The following is a 21,864-nucleotide window of genomic DNA, read 5'->3' as shown; positions in this document are numbered from 1 at the left end:
GTGAAGATACTGCATATAAATTTAAATATATTTTCATTGTACATGAAATAATAGAAACCATCTAAATATCCAAAAATTTGCACATCCATTTTGAGAAGATGTAATATATCTTTTTGTGTGCTATCAGATTGAGATAAACAGGGCTTTTACTTGTTATACTCAGAGACAGATTCACAAAGGGAGCACTCCAAAGCATTATTTGATTGCTTAGTATGCAAACATGATTTCCCAGCTCATTAGAAGTGCAGTGAGACAAGTAAAGAATCATAAATATATGTGTTGGGTGGATTAGGAAAATGTAGCACCATACCACAAAGCAGTGTTGGAAATGTTAATACTCTGCAGATGGGACTGAATGCAGCAGATGGTTTGACATAAAATAGGTTTCAGACAGCTATAAATTTTGTGATGACTGGGAACTTCCACTTGTTTTGGATACTGAATGACCAAATTAATGGCTGGTTCACCAGTCTATTCCATTCTTCTGACTCCTCTCAGCCATTTGCACCCATGCATTGGTGGATTTAATCAACTGATGTGAGGCCGGAAACTGAGGCCATTAGTTCAGGAAAATGCTTAAACACATTTACTTTGTCGGTAGATTTTAAATTTGAATTCTTTCGTGAATGGAGGTGGATTTAAGCTGATGCTAAATTGCACTTCTGAATTGGGGGCAGGGATCTGAGGCCAGTTAATTTCATTCTCTTGCACCCCATGTTTTTTTAAAATTCAGCTTACATGTTTGGCTTGCCTTCTGGGGAGAGAACTACAATTCACTTTTAAAACTCATGACTCACACACCAAGACTACCTTGTGTGTTTTCCTTTTAGATGACAACTTAGGACAGTGGTGGGGTTCTATGTGTGGCCCATGAGACATTTTGTTTACCATTGCCCACGCACAGGGTTGCCAGATTCCACTGTTTTTTAGCTACCGGAATTATTAAAGCGATGCACATATAATGCAAGGGCAGGTGAAGTGAGATGTGTCCTGATGGCACACAACATTGATGGTGAGAGCCCTGTACTCCCTGTGCATCTAATCAAAGCACTGTTCATCAACACATCTTGCAAATTCTAGGTACCCAAGCACAGGTAGCAAAACTACCCCTTTCCCAGGAGACCGTCTTGGTTATGACAGTCTTACTGTGCACTAAGATGGAGAGGAGTAAGAGCTTTTCTTTGTCACTTTTTCCACATCAGTCATGGTTTTATAAACCTCTCTCTAATCCCCTTCCTCCCCGCCATCTCTTTTCCAAGCTGAAAAGTCCCACTCGTCTTAAGCTTTCCTCATGTAGATGTTGTCTCATATTTCTGGTCATTGTAGTTGCCCTTTTCTGAACTTTTTCCAATGTTAAAATTTCTTTTTTGAGATCGGGTGACTATATCTGTGCACAGCATTCAAGATGCAGATGTGCCATGGATTTTTATAAAGGCAATAAGATATTATCTTTCTTATTCTTTATCACTTTCTTAATGATTTCTAACATTGTTTGCTTTTTGACTCCTGCTGCACAATGAGTAGATGTTTTCAGAGAACTAGCCACAATGATTCCAAGCACACTGTCTTGAGTGGCAACAGCCAATTTAGTCCCTTCATTTTATATCTGTTGTTTGGATTATTTTTTCCAATGCACATTACTTTGCATTTAAGAACATTACAATTCATCTGCCATTTTGTTTCCCAGTCACCTCATTTTGTGAGATCCTTTTGCAGCTCTTCATGGTCTGCATTTGACTTAACTATCTTAAGCAGCTTAGAATCCTCTGCAGATTTTTCCATCTGACTGTTTAGCCCATTCTCCAGATCATTTTGCTGCACAGGACTGGTCCCAGCACAGATTCCTAGTGAAAACTGACCATTTATTCCTAACCTTTGTTTCCTATCTTTTAACCAGCTATCAATCCAATAGAAGACCTTCCATCTTATCCCTTGACAGCTTACTCCAAAGAACAATAGTCTCTCAGGGCAGTTAGAAGCATAAGGAGCTGTAATATAAATTAACTTTTATTTCAGTCTGCATGGAGATTGACTAAGTGGAGTATTGTCCTAATCCGTATTTAAATGTGTACTGCTGGTGTCAATATGCTATGATTCGTACTCAAATGTTCATTCAAAATGAATCACAGATCTTATTGGACTTTGTGCCTTCTATTCTGTTCCAAAGATGAGACAATAGAATCTGTCTGTAAAGTTGGAATTCAAAGAGCTTGATTTCAAGTGACTGATGCACGAGTGATTATAGTGAACTTTGTACTTCTGGGTTTGGGTTTCTTTTGTAATAATGTCACACTCTTTTTCGTCAATTTTACAAGAGCCTCTTGTTAAGATGAATATTTAATTATGCACTTAAAAGCATCTTTGCTTCAAGAATTTATGAAGGAGAGATGATGTATACTGAAATCTGATTGGTGTTCCAGTTTACTTTCACCCTTGGACTTGCAACAAATTCTGTGAACTCTCATAATAGGCTCTGAATAACTTTTAAATTTTAGATTTAGTTACAAAGCAAATTATTCTTGTGGGTTATGCAAAACACTTATTTTATTTTATGGTACAGGATCAGGGAAAACATTCTGCTTAAACCAGAGCTATAAAGTTGAGGACATAGTATGAAAATCAATAATGAACACTTGGTCTTATGAAGCAATTTGATTTAAAATGGTGTTGATTGTGCTTTATCCATAGTTGCTAGAATGGTTTGAGTAAATAAGTAACAATTATTATTGCCTTATCTGTGAGCCTCATAAATTTATTTTGAATAATTCAGAAATAATCAGTCTCAGCAGCCAAGATTTTTTTTTCTTTCCTCATAGTTATGCAGCCCTAATAGCTGACTGGCCTGTGGTGGTTTTAGGCATGTGCACTGTGTTAATAGTGGTGTGTGCATTGGTTGGCATATTAGTTCCAGATCTTCCAGACTTCTCTGATCCATTGCTGGTAAGTTAACATCTGTTTCCTATACTGTTAGATAATTTTCTCTGCTGTACTCTTTTTCTAACAATAATGGCAAACAGGTGAGTAAGTAGTATTTGGTGAACTTGTTACATTGCTTTCAAATCTAGATATGCCTAAACCAAAACCGCAAATCTGAGCACACCTGAACTTTTGGGACATTTGGGTTTGAATCCATTTGCAATACAGACATAACATCTTTTTGCAAGGACTGAGCAGCTGCTGAATTTTTCGCATTTTGTTGGTAATAATGACAAATGTTTTTTGTCAACATAAATCTATTCGGCTTGTTCTGAGCATATTTAGAGAGAGGTTCCTGTGTTCACATAGCTAACAAATGAGGTGAGCCTTATCTAATGAATCCGATGGAGTAGAGTAGTAGATCTTTGGAATTGCTGGTGTTTCTTCTAAACCAAATGTCCTAGGAGACATTTGACACCAAAAAAGTTAAGGGCAGGATGCAAAGAGGTGGTTACACATCAGAGTCAGTTATGCACTAGCTTTGAATTCCTGTACCCAGCAGACAACTATTCAAAGTTCATACATCTTCTACAGCCAAATTATTATGCATTTAATATTGTTGTTGTGAATTTACTCCACACATTAGAACATAGTCACAGAAGACAGGGTCTCTCTCTTGGAGATCATACATTCTAAATTAGGTTTAAGAGCAAGGTGCCAGCTTCTCTTAAAAGAAGGGTGAACCCAAAAACCTTTGCGTGATAAGAGTCCTAACCATACTGAAGGTCTGAAAAGAATTTTTATTCACATGTAATAAAGACTGGGCTCAGTCCTCATTTGTCCTGAGCCAAATCAATCATGTATTCAGGATACTCATGGAAAGAATGTTAGTTAATGACTACCCTAAGGTACTACAAAGTTACAGTTATGTTGATATCATAATATTATGCCTCTGTATAGAAAAATTGCAGTACAGAAAACTAGTGTTGTTCAAACAGGCAGCAGTTCTTTAAATTTCATTAGTCAAGAAAAGTATTTTTAGAAGTGGTTCCAAGGCTTTTGGTTTTTCTTTTAGGGATGGAGAAGAGAGAAGAGGCATGCATGAGTTTCTTTGCAGCATATAAGCAACAACAGACTTTATAGCTTTAGATATTACCTCTGTAACTGAGATAAGTTAGCTCGAACCTTGTATCTGCTGAAAATGCTAAAAACTGGTTGATTAGTAAGGCAGTATCGGCAATCACTGTCTCTGACTGGAGGTGTACAACGTGCATCAGAATGTGTAACATACCTGCAAGCCCTGTGCATTTGGTCATTATTGTGTCAAAACATTCTGTAATAAAGCAATGCACCTCTAAACTAGATGTCTGGAGTAACTGAGTTTTTTAATAATAGCTATCCATCATTTTGATTGTTTTCCATTCTTTTTTTAAAGCAATGGAATGAAATGTACTAATAGAATTCTATAATTTAGGGTTTTGAGCCAAGAGGGACTGCAATAGGCCAGAGATTGGTCACGTGGAATAATATGGTGAAAAACACAGGGTACAAAGCAACCTTGGCAAATTATCCTTTTAAGTATGCAGATGAACAAGCAAAAAGGTAAGAAGTTTTAATCATGTTATTGTTTCCGCTTGCTGAAATAGAGTCTGTTCCAGTGCCCGCAAGTACAGAGAATACACTCCCATGGACACTGGATCAGATTTCCTCCCCTCCCCCCTCATTCCTTGGGCCTCATGTATGAAGCTAGACTGAAGAGAGAGCTTCATAAAACTTATCCTATCACATACAATACATCTAACGTAACAATTTAAAATGTTGTGATTTTTTTTTTCATTTTGAAAGAAATCCAGTGTTAAGATAAACATAATATGCTTTAAGGTCACTAATAAGATAAAAGTATCATGAATATTTGAGTTATTGAGTGTTGCACTATGTCTACACTGTGAGATAAATTCAAATTTATAATGCTGTGTTTTATAAATTCGAATTTGAGTATTCCCACCTCCCCACAAATTTGAATTAGTGCTGTCACACTAAATCGCCAAACATCAACTGTTGCAGCAATGCATTGTGGGAACCTATTCCACAGTTCCCTCAGTCTCATAGCATTCTGGGCTTTTTCGCTGGGGCAGTATGAGGAAAAAAATGCCCCACAAGTGGTTGTGGGTATGTGATGATATCTTCCCACATTGCAGCCCCCAAAATCTTTGCCACAGGGCCTGGGGAGGAAAGAGACTGGTCAGAAAGAAAATGAATTTGTATTCCTGTTACCATGCAAATTCAAATTTGTGAGCTTCCTGTTACCTGTGCACCTGGAGAGCATTGAAGATGCGACCAGCCAGAAGGGACAACTGTGGGGCATTGTGGGACACACGTGGGACTCCTCTGGAGGCCAATAAAATAGGTTTAAATGGAAGCTGTTTCAACACTACCATTAATGAAAATCCTTACATTACAACTTCCTGTTAATCTCACTCGGGTTGTTGGAGTAAGAGTATCAGCCATAGTGCCTCCTAAATTGGAAATGGTTTTTGATGTTGAACGGTCACAACTTAAAATTGAGCTAAGTGCCTTAGATTCGAATTTACGCTGTAGTGTAGACACAGAAGTCATATGAGTGCTAATATCTATTTTTCTCTGGCCAAATCTAGTAAAATATGTAACTAGTTAGGAGCCTTCTTTTAAGAATCAAATCAGATAAAGCCGTTTCCTTCATTTTAGTCATCAGGATGACAGATGGTCAGATGATCACTATGAAAGAGAGAAAAGGCAAGCCGAATGGAATTTCCACAAAGACAGCTTTTTCTGCGATATTCCAAGTGAGTGGAATGTTGTTACTAGTAAGTTTGAATGTTGTGGGAATACTGAATGTTCACAGGAAATGTCTCACTGTTAGAAAAATGAAGGCTTGCTCCCTATATTTATGACATGAACCTTCATCTTGTATAAGGTTTTGAATAAATTAGACTAAATTATATTTTATACTCCATCAAGCAGTTTGCACTAAGCATTATACCTCACATTTGCTTATAGAGCATTTCTCTAAAAAGGTTTTGGTTTTGATTTTAATTGTTTACAGTCATGAGTCTTAGTTCCTTAGCATGAAGAGGAGCACTTAATATATATTAGAACATTAGTAATGGGTTATCTGTACTTCAGTTTAAATCTAAAACCAGAAAATCACTATTCTTTTCTCATTCTTCTTGCAAGCCTTTTTAAAAAGCACATCTGTGAGGTGAAGTCTGGCTCAAAATTTAGGCTTTATAAAATCAAACCTTTACAAAACCTCAACTCGAATGGAAACATTTCCATAAAATTGAAAATATCAAGTGGCAAAGCTGTTTAGAACAAGTAACTATTCCTCTTCGTATTTAGCTAGCCACATATTACATCATTGTGATAGCAAGCATTGTTTGGTCAGAAACCATGTCTTGATATGTAGGTATACACTACTCCAGTCTTGACCTGACTTCTGGGTGCTACTGTAACCACCCACGGTTGGACTCGAACATGGACCTTCAAGGAGCTTAGTGTACAAACCTCTATGGTTTGCGCTAAAAGCCATCTGGCTCTCAGCTATGGCTTTACAGGAGACTCATTCTCTCTCTGTGAGTGGTCTAAGGGCCACTATGTGGGACAGTGAACCATACCCAGGAGGGGGGTGGATGGGTGTGTGTGTGGGTGTGGGTGGGCGGGTGGGTGGGTGGGTATGTGTAAAATGTATTTCTGGTTAGGTAAGTCTGAAGTTCTGGTAGCTACTAAATCATTGTTTTTAGAGTGTGATTCCTCATGTCAGTTCCGCACTGGGCATGCATGCTCACCATGTATACAGGAGAAGCCCTGGCAATCTCATGAATGGCACCTCCATCATACAGTATAAGGAGCACCACGTGCTCCACCCACCCTAAGTTCCCAAATTTGCAAACTGTTTAAGCACAACACTAAAAAAAGAAAGGGACGTTTACTTGTGGACTCTTCTGGTGGAGCCAGTGCTGACCTTGGCACCAGAGGCAGGCATACGCCCTCACATACCTGGTCACTGGGCAGTGCGTGGGCAGACTCTGAGGCTGGCACGGAGCATGAGTCCCGGGACCAGGCACAGACTCCCCTGGTGCGGCCCTTGCCTTCAGCACTGCATCTTCCTTCATGGCCATAGGGACAGTGGCCAGAGCACAGGTACCCATGGAACCCAGGGGAGTTCACCGAACCATCTCAAGCTGCCCGGTCAGTTTTGGGGACACCTGAGAAACCACCTACTTCAGTGCTGTGGCCTGCAAGCAAATGCTGGGACCCTTCTTCTCTCCCCCCACTAAATCACAGGAACTCATAGCAGACCAACCATCCACACCACAAGAAGGAGGAGTAGAGCCCACAGCACCGGCATCGTCTTGCCATCGCCACATGAGGCCATCATGAATTTCCCTCATCTGGTGCTTCAGTTGGATGCAAAGATGCACCTGGAATCCCTCAAACCGGTGGGCTCTAAGCTGGGGCTACAGGTGGAGGAACTCGAGGAATTGGCAGATGCCCTCTTCGACATGCTCAATGCCTCTGCACCCAAACAGCTTGCTCTGCCTTTACATGAAGAACTTCTAAAGCTCACTAGTGCCCTCTGGTAGACTCCCTCTTCTTTAACTCCCATTTCAAAGAGGGCTGAGTGTAACCACTTAGTGCATGCCATGAGTACTGGTATACTCATCCACTCCATAGATCCCTCATGGTGGAGGCAGCTCACCTTACGGAGAGCAGGAGCAAGGAGGGATGGGAGAACAAAGACTCAGACGCTAGATTTGTTCAGGTGAGAAATTTATTCTTCTGCCCATTGCAGGTGACAGATCACCAAGCCTTTCTTAGTTGCCATGACTTTATGTAGTAGACCATGAAAAATTTGAGGGATCACGGCATGAGGACTCTAGGAAAGAGTTTAAGGTGATTCTTGAGGAGGGGGTGGCAGCTGCTAGGGTGGCCAGTCATAAAGTATCTGATGGGGTGGAGTCTGTGGTGTGCATGATGGTTTCAGCCATATCCATGCCCTGAGGATCCTGGTTATTCCTCTCAGGGCTGTCCACGGAGGCTCAATAATTGCTACAAGACCTCAGGTTTGATGGCCACACGCTGTTTGTGAAGCAGACGGATATTAAATTGCATGGGTTTAAGGATTCCTGTACCACCTTAAAGACCTGGCAGCTGTACTTCCCTGCCCTGGCCCAGAAAAAGATCTGTTGCCAACACCCCTGGGTCCCAGGGAGCCAGTCGTGCCAGAAGCCCCCAGTTAAGAAAAGTGAGAGAGAGAAGCAGTGGCCAAGTCACCCGGCACCCTCAATCCAGTTGGGCTCAACCCGCTCCTTTCAGGGAGACAAGTAGTCATTTTGAGGGTACACCTTAGGCTGATGTACTACCTGTGGATCCAGTTTCCTCTTAAGAACATAAGAATGGCCATACTGGGTCAGACCAAAGGTCCATCCAGCCCAGCATCCCATCTGCCGACGGTGGCCAATGCCAGGTGCCCCAGAGAAGGAGAACAGAAGACAATGATCAAGTGATTTATCTCCTGCCATCCAGCTCCTGCCCTTGTTCTGAAGGCTAGGGCACCATACTTTATCCCTGGCTAATAGCCATTTATGGACCTAACCTGCAAAAATTTATCAAGCTCTTTTTTAAACCCTAATAGAGTCCTGGCCTTCACAGCCTCCTCGGGCAAGGAGTTCCACAGGTTGACTGTGCGCTGTGTGAAGAAAAATTTCCTTTTATTAGCTTTGAACCTACTACCCATCAATTTCATTTGGTGTCCCCTAGTTCTTGTATTATGGGAAAAGGTAAATAATTTTTCTATATTCACTTTCTCCACACCATTCATGATTTTATATGCCTCTATCATATCGCCCCTCAATCGCCTCTTTTCCAAACTGAAAAGTCCCAGTCTCTCTAGCCTCTCCCCATATGGGACCCGTTCCAAACCCCTAATCATCTTAGTCGCCCTTTTCTGAACCTTTTCTAATGCCAATATATCTTTTTTGAGGTGAGGAGACCACATCTGCACGCAGTACTCAAGATGTGGGCGTACCATAGTTTTATATAGGGGAAGTATGATATCTTTTGTCTTATCGATCCCTTTTTTAATAATTCCTAACATCCTATTTGCCTTACTAACTGCCTTTTCCTACTTCCTTCCAGTCTGTTCCACCATAACAATGGACTGCTGGGTACTGATTACTGTTTCTTAGGGATATAGTCTCCAGTTCCTTTGCACCAGCCTCTTTCTATCTTCCATCCCTCTTCCGGGACCACTTTCATGAGAGTCTACTTGTGTAGTAGGTTTGGGAACTATTGTGGCTGGGGATAGTGGAAGGATGTTCCATTCCTGATAGGCTAATCCCAAAAGTCAAAGGGGATCTGCAGCCCATCTTGGACCTGAGAAACTTCAACAGATGGTAAATGGTGTTTACCAGGTGCATGGTGGTAGTGGCAACCTGTCTCACGTGCTGGGGTGTCGCAGATATTCCTGTACCTCAGTGACTGGCTGGTCAAAGGCATTGCTAGGATCCAGAATGTCCATATTAGCGTGTGTTCAAAGTATAGAGCTCATCAGGGCAGTGCTCGGCTCAACCTGTATGAGAGCGTTCCTGCAGAAGTATCCAAGTTTCCCCCAATCGTTGTCAGGATTTGCACATGGCATCATGCACCTATGATGCTCTCCATTTCAGACTGTACATATGGTGCCTCCAGCAATGGCTGGTAATGGCTTACTTCCAATCCTTGGACCCTCTGGATAAGGTTGTCATGATTCCCCCACCAGTACTTACCGCCCTGCAGTGGTGGAGTGCTCTGAAGAACATTCTGGAGGCAGTCCCATTTGACACTGCTGTTCTCTCTGTTGAGCTGGAATCAGACAGTTTGAATCCGGGCTGGTGTGTGCAATTTGGCAGTCTTTGGACCTACAGGTTGTGGACTCTAGAGGAAGTGATGTTGCATGTAAATGTCACAGTGCTCAGAGCGGTGCTTCTGGCCTGCCAAGTCTTAATGCCACACATGTTGGGCAAAGTGGTGCAAGTCCTCACAGAGAACATGGCCTCTATGTTCTACATCAGCAAGCAAGAGGGAGCTCTGTGCCAGAAGTGCTCCTTCTTTGGGACTTCTGCATCAGCCATGGCACCCACCTGGAGGAACTGACGGTGCCCTAGCAGCTCACTTTAGCAGGGACTTTTCTTTCTCACCATGAATAGTTGCTTCATCTGGAAGTGGCCTGTGCGATCTGCCAAAGATGGGGGCTTTCACTGTGCTCAGTCAACACGGCAGTGAACTCCTACCCGCTTCTATGGGTACTGCTCAGTGCCACTTAATATGGAAAGATCAGGAGCAGTCACTCGAAGAAAAGACAAGAACCTCTTCCATCATTGGCGTTCTTTGAAATGTGTTGCTTATGTCCGTTCCATGACCTGCATGATTCTGAAGCTGTACAAATAAAATAATTATCTCCCTTTTGAATGATGGAAATCTGTTACAGTCTTTGATATCAAACATACCTGAGTGTGTCATAAACCCTCTTACTGTATTTCCAGGTGATCGATATTCACGAGTGGTGTTTACTTCCACAGACGGAGAGAACTTGTGGAACTTGCATGCAATTAAATCAATGTGCAATGTAGATAATTTGAGGGTAAGTAAACAAATATTTATATTGCTTAATCTAGATGACAATATGCATTTGAAACTCCTGGTTTCTATCCATTACATTTAACCACTAAACGAAAGCACTTCATGCTGTTTTCTTGCTGAAGAGTTAGCAATTCAAAGGTGGGCATTAGATCAAAAACAACTTTGCCTTTAAATGATCAGATTGCAGATCAGAATTTGTGCACCTCTAGTGATCTTCACTAACGATAAAGCCTATTTCTATGCTCCAACACTTTCTCTTGATTATTCTTTTGCAGCATATTTCCTTTCATAATAATACATTAATCTTTTTGTTCCCTGAAGAACGTAAGGATTTCATTTATTTGTCCCTTACTTTTATTTCCTGTAAGACAGTCTGTCAGCATCTTTGATGCATTCTGTATATAATATCTTTTGCCATCAGTGGGTCACTTAGGCCTATGAATACAAAAGAGAATAGCTTGGCATCAGAGACATCAAAGACACATAAATATAGTTTCTAGGCAAATAGCTAAAGTAATCCAGTCCAGATTGCATAGTTCTGAGATAAACGTTTGCTTCAACCTTAAATCATGAGAGAATAAAAGAAGATGCCTTGTCCACATCAACCCCAACTAGTAGAATTTTTTTCTATGATCTTTGGTAATGGGACCTTGTTCTTATCCCTTAAAGAGTCAAAATGATAAGGGCAACAGCTAGCCTCAGGGACTTCAATAGTTTTTCTTGCATGTGTTAAAAGTTAACTGTGCATACATAGTTGAGATTGACGTCTGCTTTCAACTAATAATGGATGTTAACTGACAGTTACAAAGTCCATGCTGAACTAAAAAGCATAATGTATTTGAATAATACATCTGAAAAGTATAAGCTTGTCACTCGCTGAAACACAATGCTTTAAATTGCAATGCAAATGTAATTTTTTGAAAAATCACAGACTTGGCATAGAAAGTAGCTTAGGCCATATATTTTTCATTTTCTCTTAGTAATGATCAGTTGATTTCCTGGACAGAGGCCCAGTGTCTTTCCCCCTCAACAAACAAAATTCCACTCACCAATTAATCTAACAAATATGCCACAGTTATTCAACGAGAAATGGTTTTAGATTAATATGTGATGAAGAATTGACTTGTTTATCAGTGTCTTCAGGACCTCACCTCAACACAGCCAATTTCCTCCCTGCTTTTTTTTTTAGCTGGTGTATGCTTGCTTTGGACTCTGAGTTTCCCGACGTAAGCAGTGAAATATGTTACAGTCAGTGAAGGCAAGAAATGAATCTCACTGAAATTTAGATTAACAAAATCAACAAGGTAGTGGCTTCTTACAGTCATTCAAATTTGTGTAGGATTTCTGGAGCCATGGCATGCCTTTGAAGTTAAGATTTGAAGTTATATTTTATTTGTATGTGATACTTCACAAAACATAAAAGACTAATTCTAAACTATGCTATGTAATTAGTGCTAGTCTGCAAATGTCCTTGCACTCTCTTAGTGCACCTAAACAGCTGTTTTGAATAAATATCATTCATCATTGACCAGTCCAGGGCACAACATATTTTCATCCTAAATAAAAAGTAAACTTATTTCTCAGTAATGAAATATAGACAGTTTGCTTACAACTGAAGGATAATTTTGAGGCTTATAATCTTATTGAAAAATTTACCCTTATGTCATAAATATAACTTGAAATTTTAGAATATATTCTCAAATTCTACTTATTTAAAAATCCTGATTGCCAAAGAGTAGTGAACCCTTTCCAAGGGAAAATAAAAGGAAACTACTTAGAAGAACAAGCATTATGTAATACAAATCCATGAAATGCATCTCTCTCTTCAAAAAACAAATGAACAAAACCAAATTGCTGCTTTGGTATTAGAATCATAGAAGCTTTAGCAGTGTCTACTGATATTTTATGTAGGCTGTTTGTTGCAGATCAGACATTTTGGGGAAGAGATCTTGTAACGTCCATTTGAAGTTAGGTAGTTAAACATTAAACAGGGAATTGGAGAGTTCAGTTGTTTGTAGCATGGTGGTGGTGTAGCTAGTTGGTTGAATTTATAACTTGGCAAGAATAGATGTAATTCTGTCTATGTACACAATACTTTAACTTAAACTTTGTTCAACTTGAAGCCAGTTGCTTAGACAATTGGGACAAAAAATTGTTTTTCATAACTGAATTGCTTCTAAATGGCTCTTGCTATTGGGTAAGCCATATATAAAGGTAATTCCTGTTCAGGTACCTCCTGGACCTCATGAGGTGCTTAGACAAACCTTGCTTTCAGTTGCTAAATTCTTTTGCTGGTATTTGACCTCTTAGAGTGGGTGCTGACTTGTACTTCAACTAGTCTCAAGAAATGGGTGTGTTTCATGATCCTCAGTCTTTCTTAAAGTCTTTCTTCAGTTGGCTACAGTTGACTTATTAAATTCATACCTGATTAAGGGCTCCAATTCTGTTTTCGTTGACATCAGTGGCAAAACATTCATTACATTCAGTGGAAGCAAAATTAAATGGTGTATTTTCTGGAATTTTGCAACTTAAGTTGAAGTAAAACTTTAATGTTTCCCGTGCTTTATTATTGATATGTCGGATTTCTGTGGCAAAGTATTATTTGCATGAAAATGAGCTATCAGTATAAATCCCTTGTACATCAATAAAAGCAGGAATCTCTAAAATCATATTACATCTGCTTAGCATTTAAATGCAGAAACTATCTTGGGTATATTATAACAACTTTAACCATCTGGTTTACTAATACTGAAGGTGCTGTTCCTTGAACTGCTCAGCTCATGGAATTCCCATAATCTTCAATGGAAATTCCATATGGAGACTGAATACAGGATCAGGCCTCTAATTTTTAAATGGCTAGAAGTAGAGAAGGCTTTTCCTTCCCTCATCAGTGACATGATGCTTTCCTTGCTATCCATGTGCTTCTATTTTTCATAAACTTCAGAGATTCCAAATACAGGACCACAAATCTACATCCCTAAGCAGATCCATTTGCCAAGTTGACATGTCCTTGTAGGTAGTATACATGCAGAATTCACAAGTTCACTTCAGATACCTCAGTTAAAAATGGAGATGCTGCCAGTGCACAGCTGGTCTTGCATATACCAACTAACGATGACTATATCTTTTGATCAGCCAACAAAGCAAAGTCTTAATCGTGCAGTGCTAACATTTTGTGAATAATGGTTTTACATAATGCTTTCAAAAGTTATTCCAGGCTAAATTTTGTTTTTTGTTTCCAAATTTCAGCTGCCAGCTTGTGTTGCTTGCTCTTTGGCAACAGTTACTTTACCAGCAAATGTTTATAGCCTGCAAGCTAGTAGTGAAGAATAATGTTTAAAACTCATTGTCCCATCTTGAACTTAACTGTGTAGAGAGGACAATAAAATCTTTTCCTCTCAGTTCACTTGGCTGACCTAGAGCTTGCATATTGTATCCTCGTAGGATAAATTTGGAGATGTGCCATGAAAAATACAGATATGCTATTCCAGTGTTTCCTTTTATTTATTAGGTTGTTCATTTTCTCCTGAGTTTGCATGTGTATGAGTGTTTTTATCTGGAAACAATCAAATGTGAATTATCCTGTTTTTATGGAATGTCAGGTCATTGTTGTTCAGGAATCATTTGACAAAATTAAGCTCATATTAAAGCTTTTATAACCATCATGATAATCCCCAAAAATGTGGGTTTTGTCTGTACTACGAGTGATCGATGATGATAACCCATTGTAATTACAGTATAAATAAGAAGTTGTATGGCTCAGATTTAGCTGATCTGAAATCTGCGTGGATATGGATTTCAGAGCCCACCCCTTTAAACACTTAGGCACATGTGTAACTTTACTCATTGGGGCCATTCAAGTGCGTGAAATTATGCCCAAACTGGAAGGTTTGGAACATTGATTCCAATTAATTGTTCTTTCAAAGCTTGGAGTTTGACTAGCAATATGTGCATGGAATCTCAAAGTCTTAGGTTCTTTGAGCCCCGAATTAGCTTTTAGACCTTTTATTAAAGAGGTAGCTGTGTTAGTCTGTTTCTGCAAAAAAAACAAGAAGTCCTGTGGCCCCTTATGCTCCAAAATATCTGTTAGCCTATAAGGTGCCACAGGACTTCTTGTTGTTCTTTTAGACCTTGTTTACTTGAGAAAAGTTTACTGATTTAACTATGTTAGGTAAGAAGCTGATGTAGTTAAATCAGTACAACCAGCTTTTTGGATAAACTTATTTTGGTTTGAGTGCTTCATGTTGATTAGCTTAAGTCAGTTCCTTACCAGCTTAAATCAAGTAAGAATGAAGCACTTTTAAACTGCAGTAAGACTATCTATGCTGATGGAGCTAATTTAATTGATTTTACTAAGTTGGTTTCTCTCTGTAAGTAGTGAAATGGGTACAATTTTCACATGTAGACAAGGATTTAGAGTCTTTCAGAGGAAAAGTCAGCCAGATGCAGAAGGGCAATAATGGTTTGTGTACAAAGGGATCTGTAGAAGGGAGCTTCAGTTATATGTAGCTCCTTGGCCTATAGCTGTCTCATCTGCTTGTGCTAGGCCTGTCAGAGGAAGTCCCTACAGTTTCTAGGATCTTTATGTGGTCTTGGCGAGCGTGGGGTGTGTGTGTGTGTGACAGGCCGTGTCTACTCGAAGTTTACTAATGAAGCACTGAAACACATATTCAGCACCTCATTAGCATGCAGGCGGCCGCAGCACTTCCAAATTGATGCGGCTCACCGCTGCGCGGCTCGTCCCAACAGGGCTCCTTTTCGAAAGGACCCCGCCTACTTCGAAGTCCCCTTATTCCCATCTGCTCACAGGAATAAGGGGACTTCGAAGTAGGTGGGGTCCTTTTGAAAAGGAGCCCCGTTGGGGCGAGCCGCGTCAATTTCGAAGTGCCGCGGCCGCCCGCATGCTAATGAGGTGCTGAATATGTATTTCAGCGCTTCGTTAGTAAACGTCAAAATGGCCATTTACATGGCCATTTCGAAGTTTGGGGCTAGTGTAGACACAGCCAGAGAGGAACAAATCTTAACCAATCCTCTGTGTAATTGATTTGTAGGTTTTTTTTAAAAAATAAGCATTGGGCAGCATTAGAGGGAAGGAGTGCACCCCAGTTGTGGGGAAAGAGTTGCTGCATCTTTAAGCAGTAGAAGAAATCTTCTAACCTGAGAGGAGTGAGGTTTTTTAGAACAACTGTCCATTAGGAATAGTGGAGGCAAGCTAACCTGTTTTAAGATGGAGGTAGATGAATTTATGAGCAGGATTATATAATAGGGTTGCCTGTCACAGCAGGAGACTGGACTCAATCATCAGTCCAGTCCTGTGTCCAGGAACTCCTCACTTGTCCCAGTTAGTGTTGTTTTGTTGTTACGTTGCTTAGCTACTGGAGCACAAGCTCATTTAAAATTGTGCAGTGCTCCCTTGTAATGGTGCTTGGCTGTGTGCTTTGCCCACCACTTGAAGGCTTTTCTGGAAATGCAGCCTGTCCTCGTGGGGGAACCAGGGCAGGCTGGCAGCCCTCCCCTTTAGCCCCCATAAGCTCCCTGAAGTTCCTGTAAGGTATGCTGTTTGGCAGCTGTAGTTCAGCTGCCCCACACCAACTTCCCTGCTGCTCCTGCTCTCTGCTTTGGAGCTGCTCCCAGGAGCCTCCTTGCAGTGCGGGGAGGGAAGTGAAGGGGAAAAGGGGGGCTGATGTCAGGATGTCCCCATCTCCACAAAGCAGGATATCACAGCTACCAAGTCCATGTGGCTGGACTTCCTGGTGTGCTTACGAGGGCCGTGTACTTGAAGTGGGGCCAGCGTACTTAAAGCGAAAAATATAAGATACTGTCTCTCTCTCTCACCACTCAGCACTGTGCAGCCATGTATGCAGGCTCTGGAGGAGAGAGTGATGCGGTCGAGCTAGATAATGCGGGTTCATCTTCATGTTTAGTTTCTGCAAGGAGATGTTTGCAGCCACTGTCCTGTGTCTGTCGTGTTTCTGCCCTCCTGCCTCAGTCCATGCTGTCTCTAGAGTGTGAGGCTACATTAACAGCAGCGTGTCAACCCTTGAGGGCCCCCCCAACTGCTAGTTTATCATTTGTAGCAAGACGTTCCCTGGGGCATATTCCACCCTCGGACTCCACCACCTCAACCAAGCATCACAATCATCATTGCTGTGTACAGTACTAAATTTTATTTGTATGTGATAACTTCACAAAATATAAAGGACTAATTCTCAACTATGCTGTTTATTTTCTTCCTTGCTTACAGTGCATATGTATATACTGTCTTTTGTCTGCTCAAAAAATTTCCCTGAAATCTAACTCTACCCGACATATACATTAATTTCTTACGGGCAATTGGATTCGCTTAATATCATTTTACTTAAAGAAGCATTTTTCAGGAACATAACTACAACGTTAAGCGAGGAGTTACTGTTCTAGACTATAGTTGCAAATGTACAATAATCCTCATTTCTGAGCATGTGGGCCTGACTGCCCTGTCACTTATGCTATTTTTGTATACTGTTGCGACTCTGTGAACTTCTCTGGAAGTTCTCCTGCTTTATTTTGATGTGTGGGAGAAGCTCAAGGCCTGTGTGTAAATGCGCTTAAGAATTAAGTATTGACACAGAATTTCCTGACGTTATCGCTTTCATCCCTCCTGGATGAACTGGTCTGAGAATTATTTGAAATTTAAAAATAAAATGCAAAGTGCTCCTTTTAAATGGCCTCTTGTCCTAATGTTATAACTCCTGTCTCTACACAGATAAGATCTCATTCCCAGTTTGGTGATCTCTGCCAGAGGACCACTGCTGCTTCCTGCTGCCCCAGCTGGACACTGGGCAACTATATTGCCATTTTAAACAACAGATCATCGTGTCAAAAAATTGTAGAGCGGGATGTGTCTCACACCCTAAAGCTGCTTCGTACATGTGCCAAATACTACTACAACGGAACCCTGGGGCCCGATTGCTGGGATGTAGCAGCCAAAAGGAAGGACCAGCTCAAATGTACAAATGTGCCTCGTAAATGTACCAAGTACAATGCTGTTTACCAGATTCTGCACTATCTAGTGGACAAAGATTTTCTAAGCCCAAAGACTGCTGACTATGTCTCCCCAGCTTTAAAGTACAGCATGCTCTTTTCTCCAACGGAAAAAGGAGAAAGCATGATGAACATTTACTTGGATAATTTTGAGAACTGGAATGCTTCTGATGGTATAACTACCGTCACAGGGATTGAGTTTGGAATAAAACATAGTTTGTTTCAAGATTACCTATTAATGGATACTGTGTATCCTGCAATAGCCATTGTGATTGTTCTCTTAGTCATGTGTGTATACACAAAGTCCATGTTTATCACGCTGATGACCATGTTTGCAATAATTAGTTCCTTGATTGTATCTTACTTTCTTTATCGGGTAGTATTTAATTTTGAGTTTTTCCCTTTTATGAACCTCACTGCATTAATTATTCTTGTTGGAATTGGAGCAGATGATGCTTTTGTCTTGTGTGATGTTTGGAACTACACAAAGTTTGATAAATCTCACACCAATACTTCTGAGACTGTGAGCATCACCTTGCAACACGCTGCTCTTTCCATGTTTGTAACCAGTTTTACCACCGCGGCTGCCTTCTATGCTAATTACGTCAGCAATATTACAGCAATCAGATGTTTTGGTGTTTATGCTGGCACTGCCATATTGGTAAACTACGTTTTAATGGTAACATGGTTACCAGCAGTAGTTGTATTACATGAACGGTATCTTCTCAATATATTCTCTTGCTTCAGAAAACCTCAGCAGAGGGTCTATAGCAACAAAAGCTGCTGCACAGTGTTGTGTCAGGTATTCCACAAGATTATTTTTGCAGTCTCAGAAACATCCAGGATATTTTTTGAAAAAGTCTTGCCCTGCATTGTTATCAAGTTTCGATATATTTGGCTGTTCTGGTTTCTTGCTTTAACTATCGGAGGGGCATACATTGTATGTGTTAATCCAAAAATGAAATTACCATCACTGGAGCTCTCTGAGTTTCAAGTGTTTCGGTCCTCTCACCCTTTTGAACGTTACGATGCAGAGTACAAAAAGCTTTTTATGTTTGAACGCGTCCACCATGGAGAGGAACTCCACATGCCAATTACAGTAATCTGGGGCGTCTCTCCTGAAGATAATGGAGATCCTCTAAATCCTAAAAGTAAAGGAAAGCTGAAACTAGATAGCAGTTTTAATATTGCAAGCCCAGCTTCACAGGTCTGGATTTTACATTTTTGCCAAAAGTTAAGAAATCAAACGTTTTATTACCAAACTGAAGAACAAGACTTTGCAAGCTGCTTTATTGAGACATTTAAGCAGTGGATGGAAAATCAGGACTGTGATGAGCCAGCTCTTTACCCCTGCTGCAGCCATTGGCGATTTCCTTACAAACAAGAAGTGTTTGAATTATGCATCAAGAGGGCCATCATGGAGTTAGAAAGAAGCACCGGGTACCATTTGTACAGCAAAACCCCAGGGCCTCGCTTTGACATAAATGATACCATTCGGGCAGTGGTATTGGAGTTCCAAAGCACCTACCTCTTCACTCTGGCTTATGAGAAAATGCATCAGTTCTACAGAGAGGTAGACTCATGGATTTCAAAAGAGCTTAGTTCTGCTCCTGAGGGTCTTGGCAATGGTTGGTTTGTGAGTAACTTAGAGTTCTATGATCTTCAGGACAGTCTTTCTGATGGTACTCTGATTGCCATGGGTCTTTCCGTTGCTGTTGCATTTAGCGTAATGCTGCTTACAACTTGGAATATAATCATAAGCCTTTATGCAATAGTTTCAATAGCTGGCACGATATTTGTCACTGTTGGCTCTCTGGTTCTTCTTGGATGGGAGTTAAATGTATTAGAGTCTGTCACTATTTCTGTAGCTGTTGGTTTATCTGTGGACTTTGCGGTCCATTACGGAGTTGCTTACCGCTTAGCACCTGATCCAGACCGAGAAGGGAAAGTTATCTTCTCCTTAAGCCGCATGGGCTCTGCAATTGCAATGGCTGCACTGACCACATTTGTGGCTGGAGCAATGATGATGCCTTCTACAGTCTTAGCATACACTCAGCTTGGCACTTTCATGATGCTTATCATGTGCATTAGTTGGGCTTTTGCAACCTTCTTTTTCCAGTGCATGTGTCGTTGTCTCGGACCCCAGGGCACTTGTGGCCAGATTCCTTTGCCAAAAAAATTGCAGTGCAATGTCTTCTCCCAGGCTTTGTCAGGAAGCAAGGGAGAGCGGGGACAAAACAAAGCACATCCTGTTGGCACATTTCAGTTGGATGGTGGAGGGCAAAAACCAGAAATGGAGCACGAGCGTTACGAGTTAGAGCCTCTGGCATCTCATACCAGTAATTGCAATCCATCAGAGAAAGTAATTTACGAAGAAACCCACATCTGCTCGGAATTTTTCAATGGAGGACCCCAAAACACATGCCTGCCTGTGTGTTCAGCACATAACAGTGAATTGAATAAACGCCTCAAAAGTGAAGCTGGCACACCCATGATTCAGCCATGTCTTGAACAGCAAACGCTCTCCTCCCAGAACAACCAGTGCAGCTGTGCAGATGCAGATAGGCAAGTAGATGTGCAATGGAGTCCCCGCACTTGTCAGCAGTTAAGTGACCCTCTGTGCTACAAATGTGCCCTGTCACCTGGTAACGTGCAGATCCAAAACTCTGTGCCTGCTGTAAATATTTTACAGCAAGCTACTGAAAGCTATGTTTCCCCAGTCCGGCATGTCCTCCATTGCAGTTGTCTTCAGGAGAGACTGAAAAGACCCGTGAATCAGAACTCTCTGCCTAGAAATGTTTTTCTCCATTCAGTACAGCAGTTTCAAACACATGAAAGAATAAATAGGGAAGGTGCAACTAGCCTTCAGAATGCAGAGAGGAGTGTAAGAATTCATCCAAAAGTGACAGACTCCTCACCATTAATCTGCAGAAGTTCTGGTTCTCTAAGAAAACATTGTTCTGAAGCTAAGAATAATGTATCAGGTAATCAAAAAAGACTCTGTGAAAGCAGAGACAAGTGTGATTTTAAGGGTGCAGAAGTAAATGGGAATGAAGACAAGAACACTTCAGTATCAACGCAGAAGACAGCTGAAATCAAGATAGATCAAAATGCACCCCAAGCTGACCAAAATGATCAGAAACACATACTGAACATTGCATTGAGAGAGGTTGGGTATGAGTCTTGCCCTGAAAATTCACTATGTTGTAACAGAACTATAACAGTGAAGTGCAATTCTGTTGACAGTCAAATGCCAAACGTTGAAGCCAATGTGCCTGCTCTGTTAACACACCCAGAACTTTCCAATGAACGTTTGTTAATAAAAACGCTATAATAAACCTTACCTTTGGCAATTCTATGTCTCTTTTTGAAAATTTAATTTTAAAATAGCAAAAACCACTCTGGATAAAACAAATGATAATTTACATGACAGCACCATTTTGAAATGGAATGTCTATTTTACTGAAAAATGAATATTTGTAAAGTTTAAAACCCCATTACTATGTAATACAACCTGATGTTGTTGAGTGACTTTGTCAGTAGTAGCAGGGCTTACACTTAGTTTAGTTTTTGGCCCAAATATTTAAGTCTGAGCTCTCCTTTCCCCCACCATGCTGAGAAATGAAGCATTCCAAAAAGACTGTCCCCATTTTGAGGCCACAGCTTAAGAGGTATGGTAAAAATTTGAGGGGAGGGGATGCTGCCATGTTGTCCAAGTATATTCTTTTACCCCCTTCTGTTGTTCTCTTAGCAGACTTGCAGGAGGGATAAATGATCCAGTTGCCCCTTCTGATGAACACTGTGCTGGCACCAGAAAGCAGAAGTTGCTGTGGCTGTTTTGAACCAAAATCCCCTTGTTCCCAGTGTGTTCAGTCGGGAGCATGTTTAACTGTTGATGTGATATTATAACGAAATAAGAAAAGCAGCCCCTCTGGAGGGCAACAGAGAGAGAGAGGCATTGGACAGCCATGACTAGATAGCTGTGCTGTACAGCAGAACCCATTTAAAACTGGCCATTAGTGACATTTACTCTAAAGTTAAAGACATAGGTACACAGTGGGAACCTTAATAATAGATGGTCACTGGAAAATGCCTACTTTTTAATGAGAATAATAAATAAATCATGCAATTAAAATCAGGAGCGAAGGGCCTTCCAATGTAGTATATGTTTCACTGAGTACTGTACAAGTGAAACCCCTGCAGATGAAGCGCAGCTGTTAACGATGCAGTAGTGGTGTTGATGGTAGGCTGGAGAAGGTCAAGTAAAAA

The 21,864-nt window shown here is 40.8% G+C and overlaps 1 protein-coding gene across 3 annotated transcripts in view; it reads left to right on the top strand.

Moving 5' to 3' along the window:
* Positions 1-20,938, top strand: part of DISP1 (dispatched RND transporter family member 1) — a 165,675-nt gene extending 144,737 nt beyond the window's left edge. For all 3 annotated transcript variants that reach the window (XM_074989912.1, XM_074989913.1, XM_074989914.1), the window contains 5 exons: positions 2,817-2,940; positions 4,391-4,518; positions 5,641-5,738; positions 10,479-10,576; positions 17,318-20,938. In XM_074989912.1, the coding sequence (XP_074846013.1) occupies positions 2,817-2,940; positions 4,391-4,518; positions 5,641-5,738; positions 10,479-10,576; positions 17,318-20,929 (4,060 nt within the window). In that variant the 3' untranslated portion in view covers positions 20,930-20,938. The remainder of the gene's footprint in view (positions 1-2,816; positions 2,941-4,390; positions 4,519-5,640; positions 5,739-10,478; positions 10,577-17,317) is intronic.
* Positions 20,939-21,864: the final 926 nt, after the last annotated feature.

Source organism: Carettochelys insculpta, chromosome 3 (assembly GCF_033958435.1).
Source record: "Carettochelys insculpta isolate YL-2023 chromosome 3, ASM3395843v1, whole genome shotgun sequence".
NCBI classification, from domain to species: domain Eukaryota; kingdom Metazoa; phylum Chordata; order Testudines; family Carettochelyidae; genus Carettochelys; species Carettochelys insculpta.
This window is presented reverse-complemented; position numbering and strand designations above follow the sequence as displayed.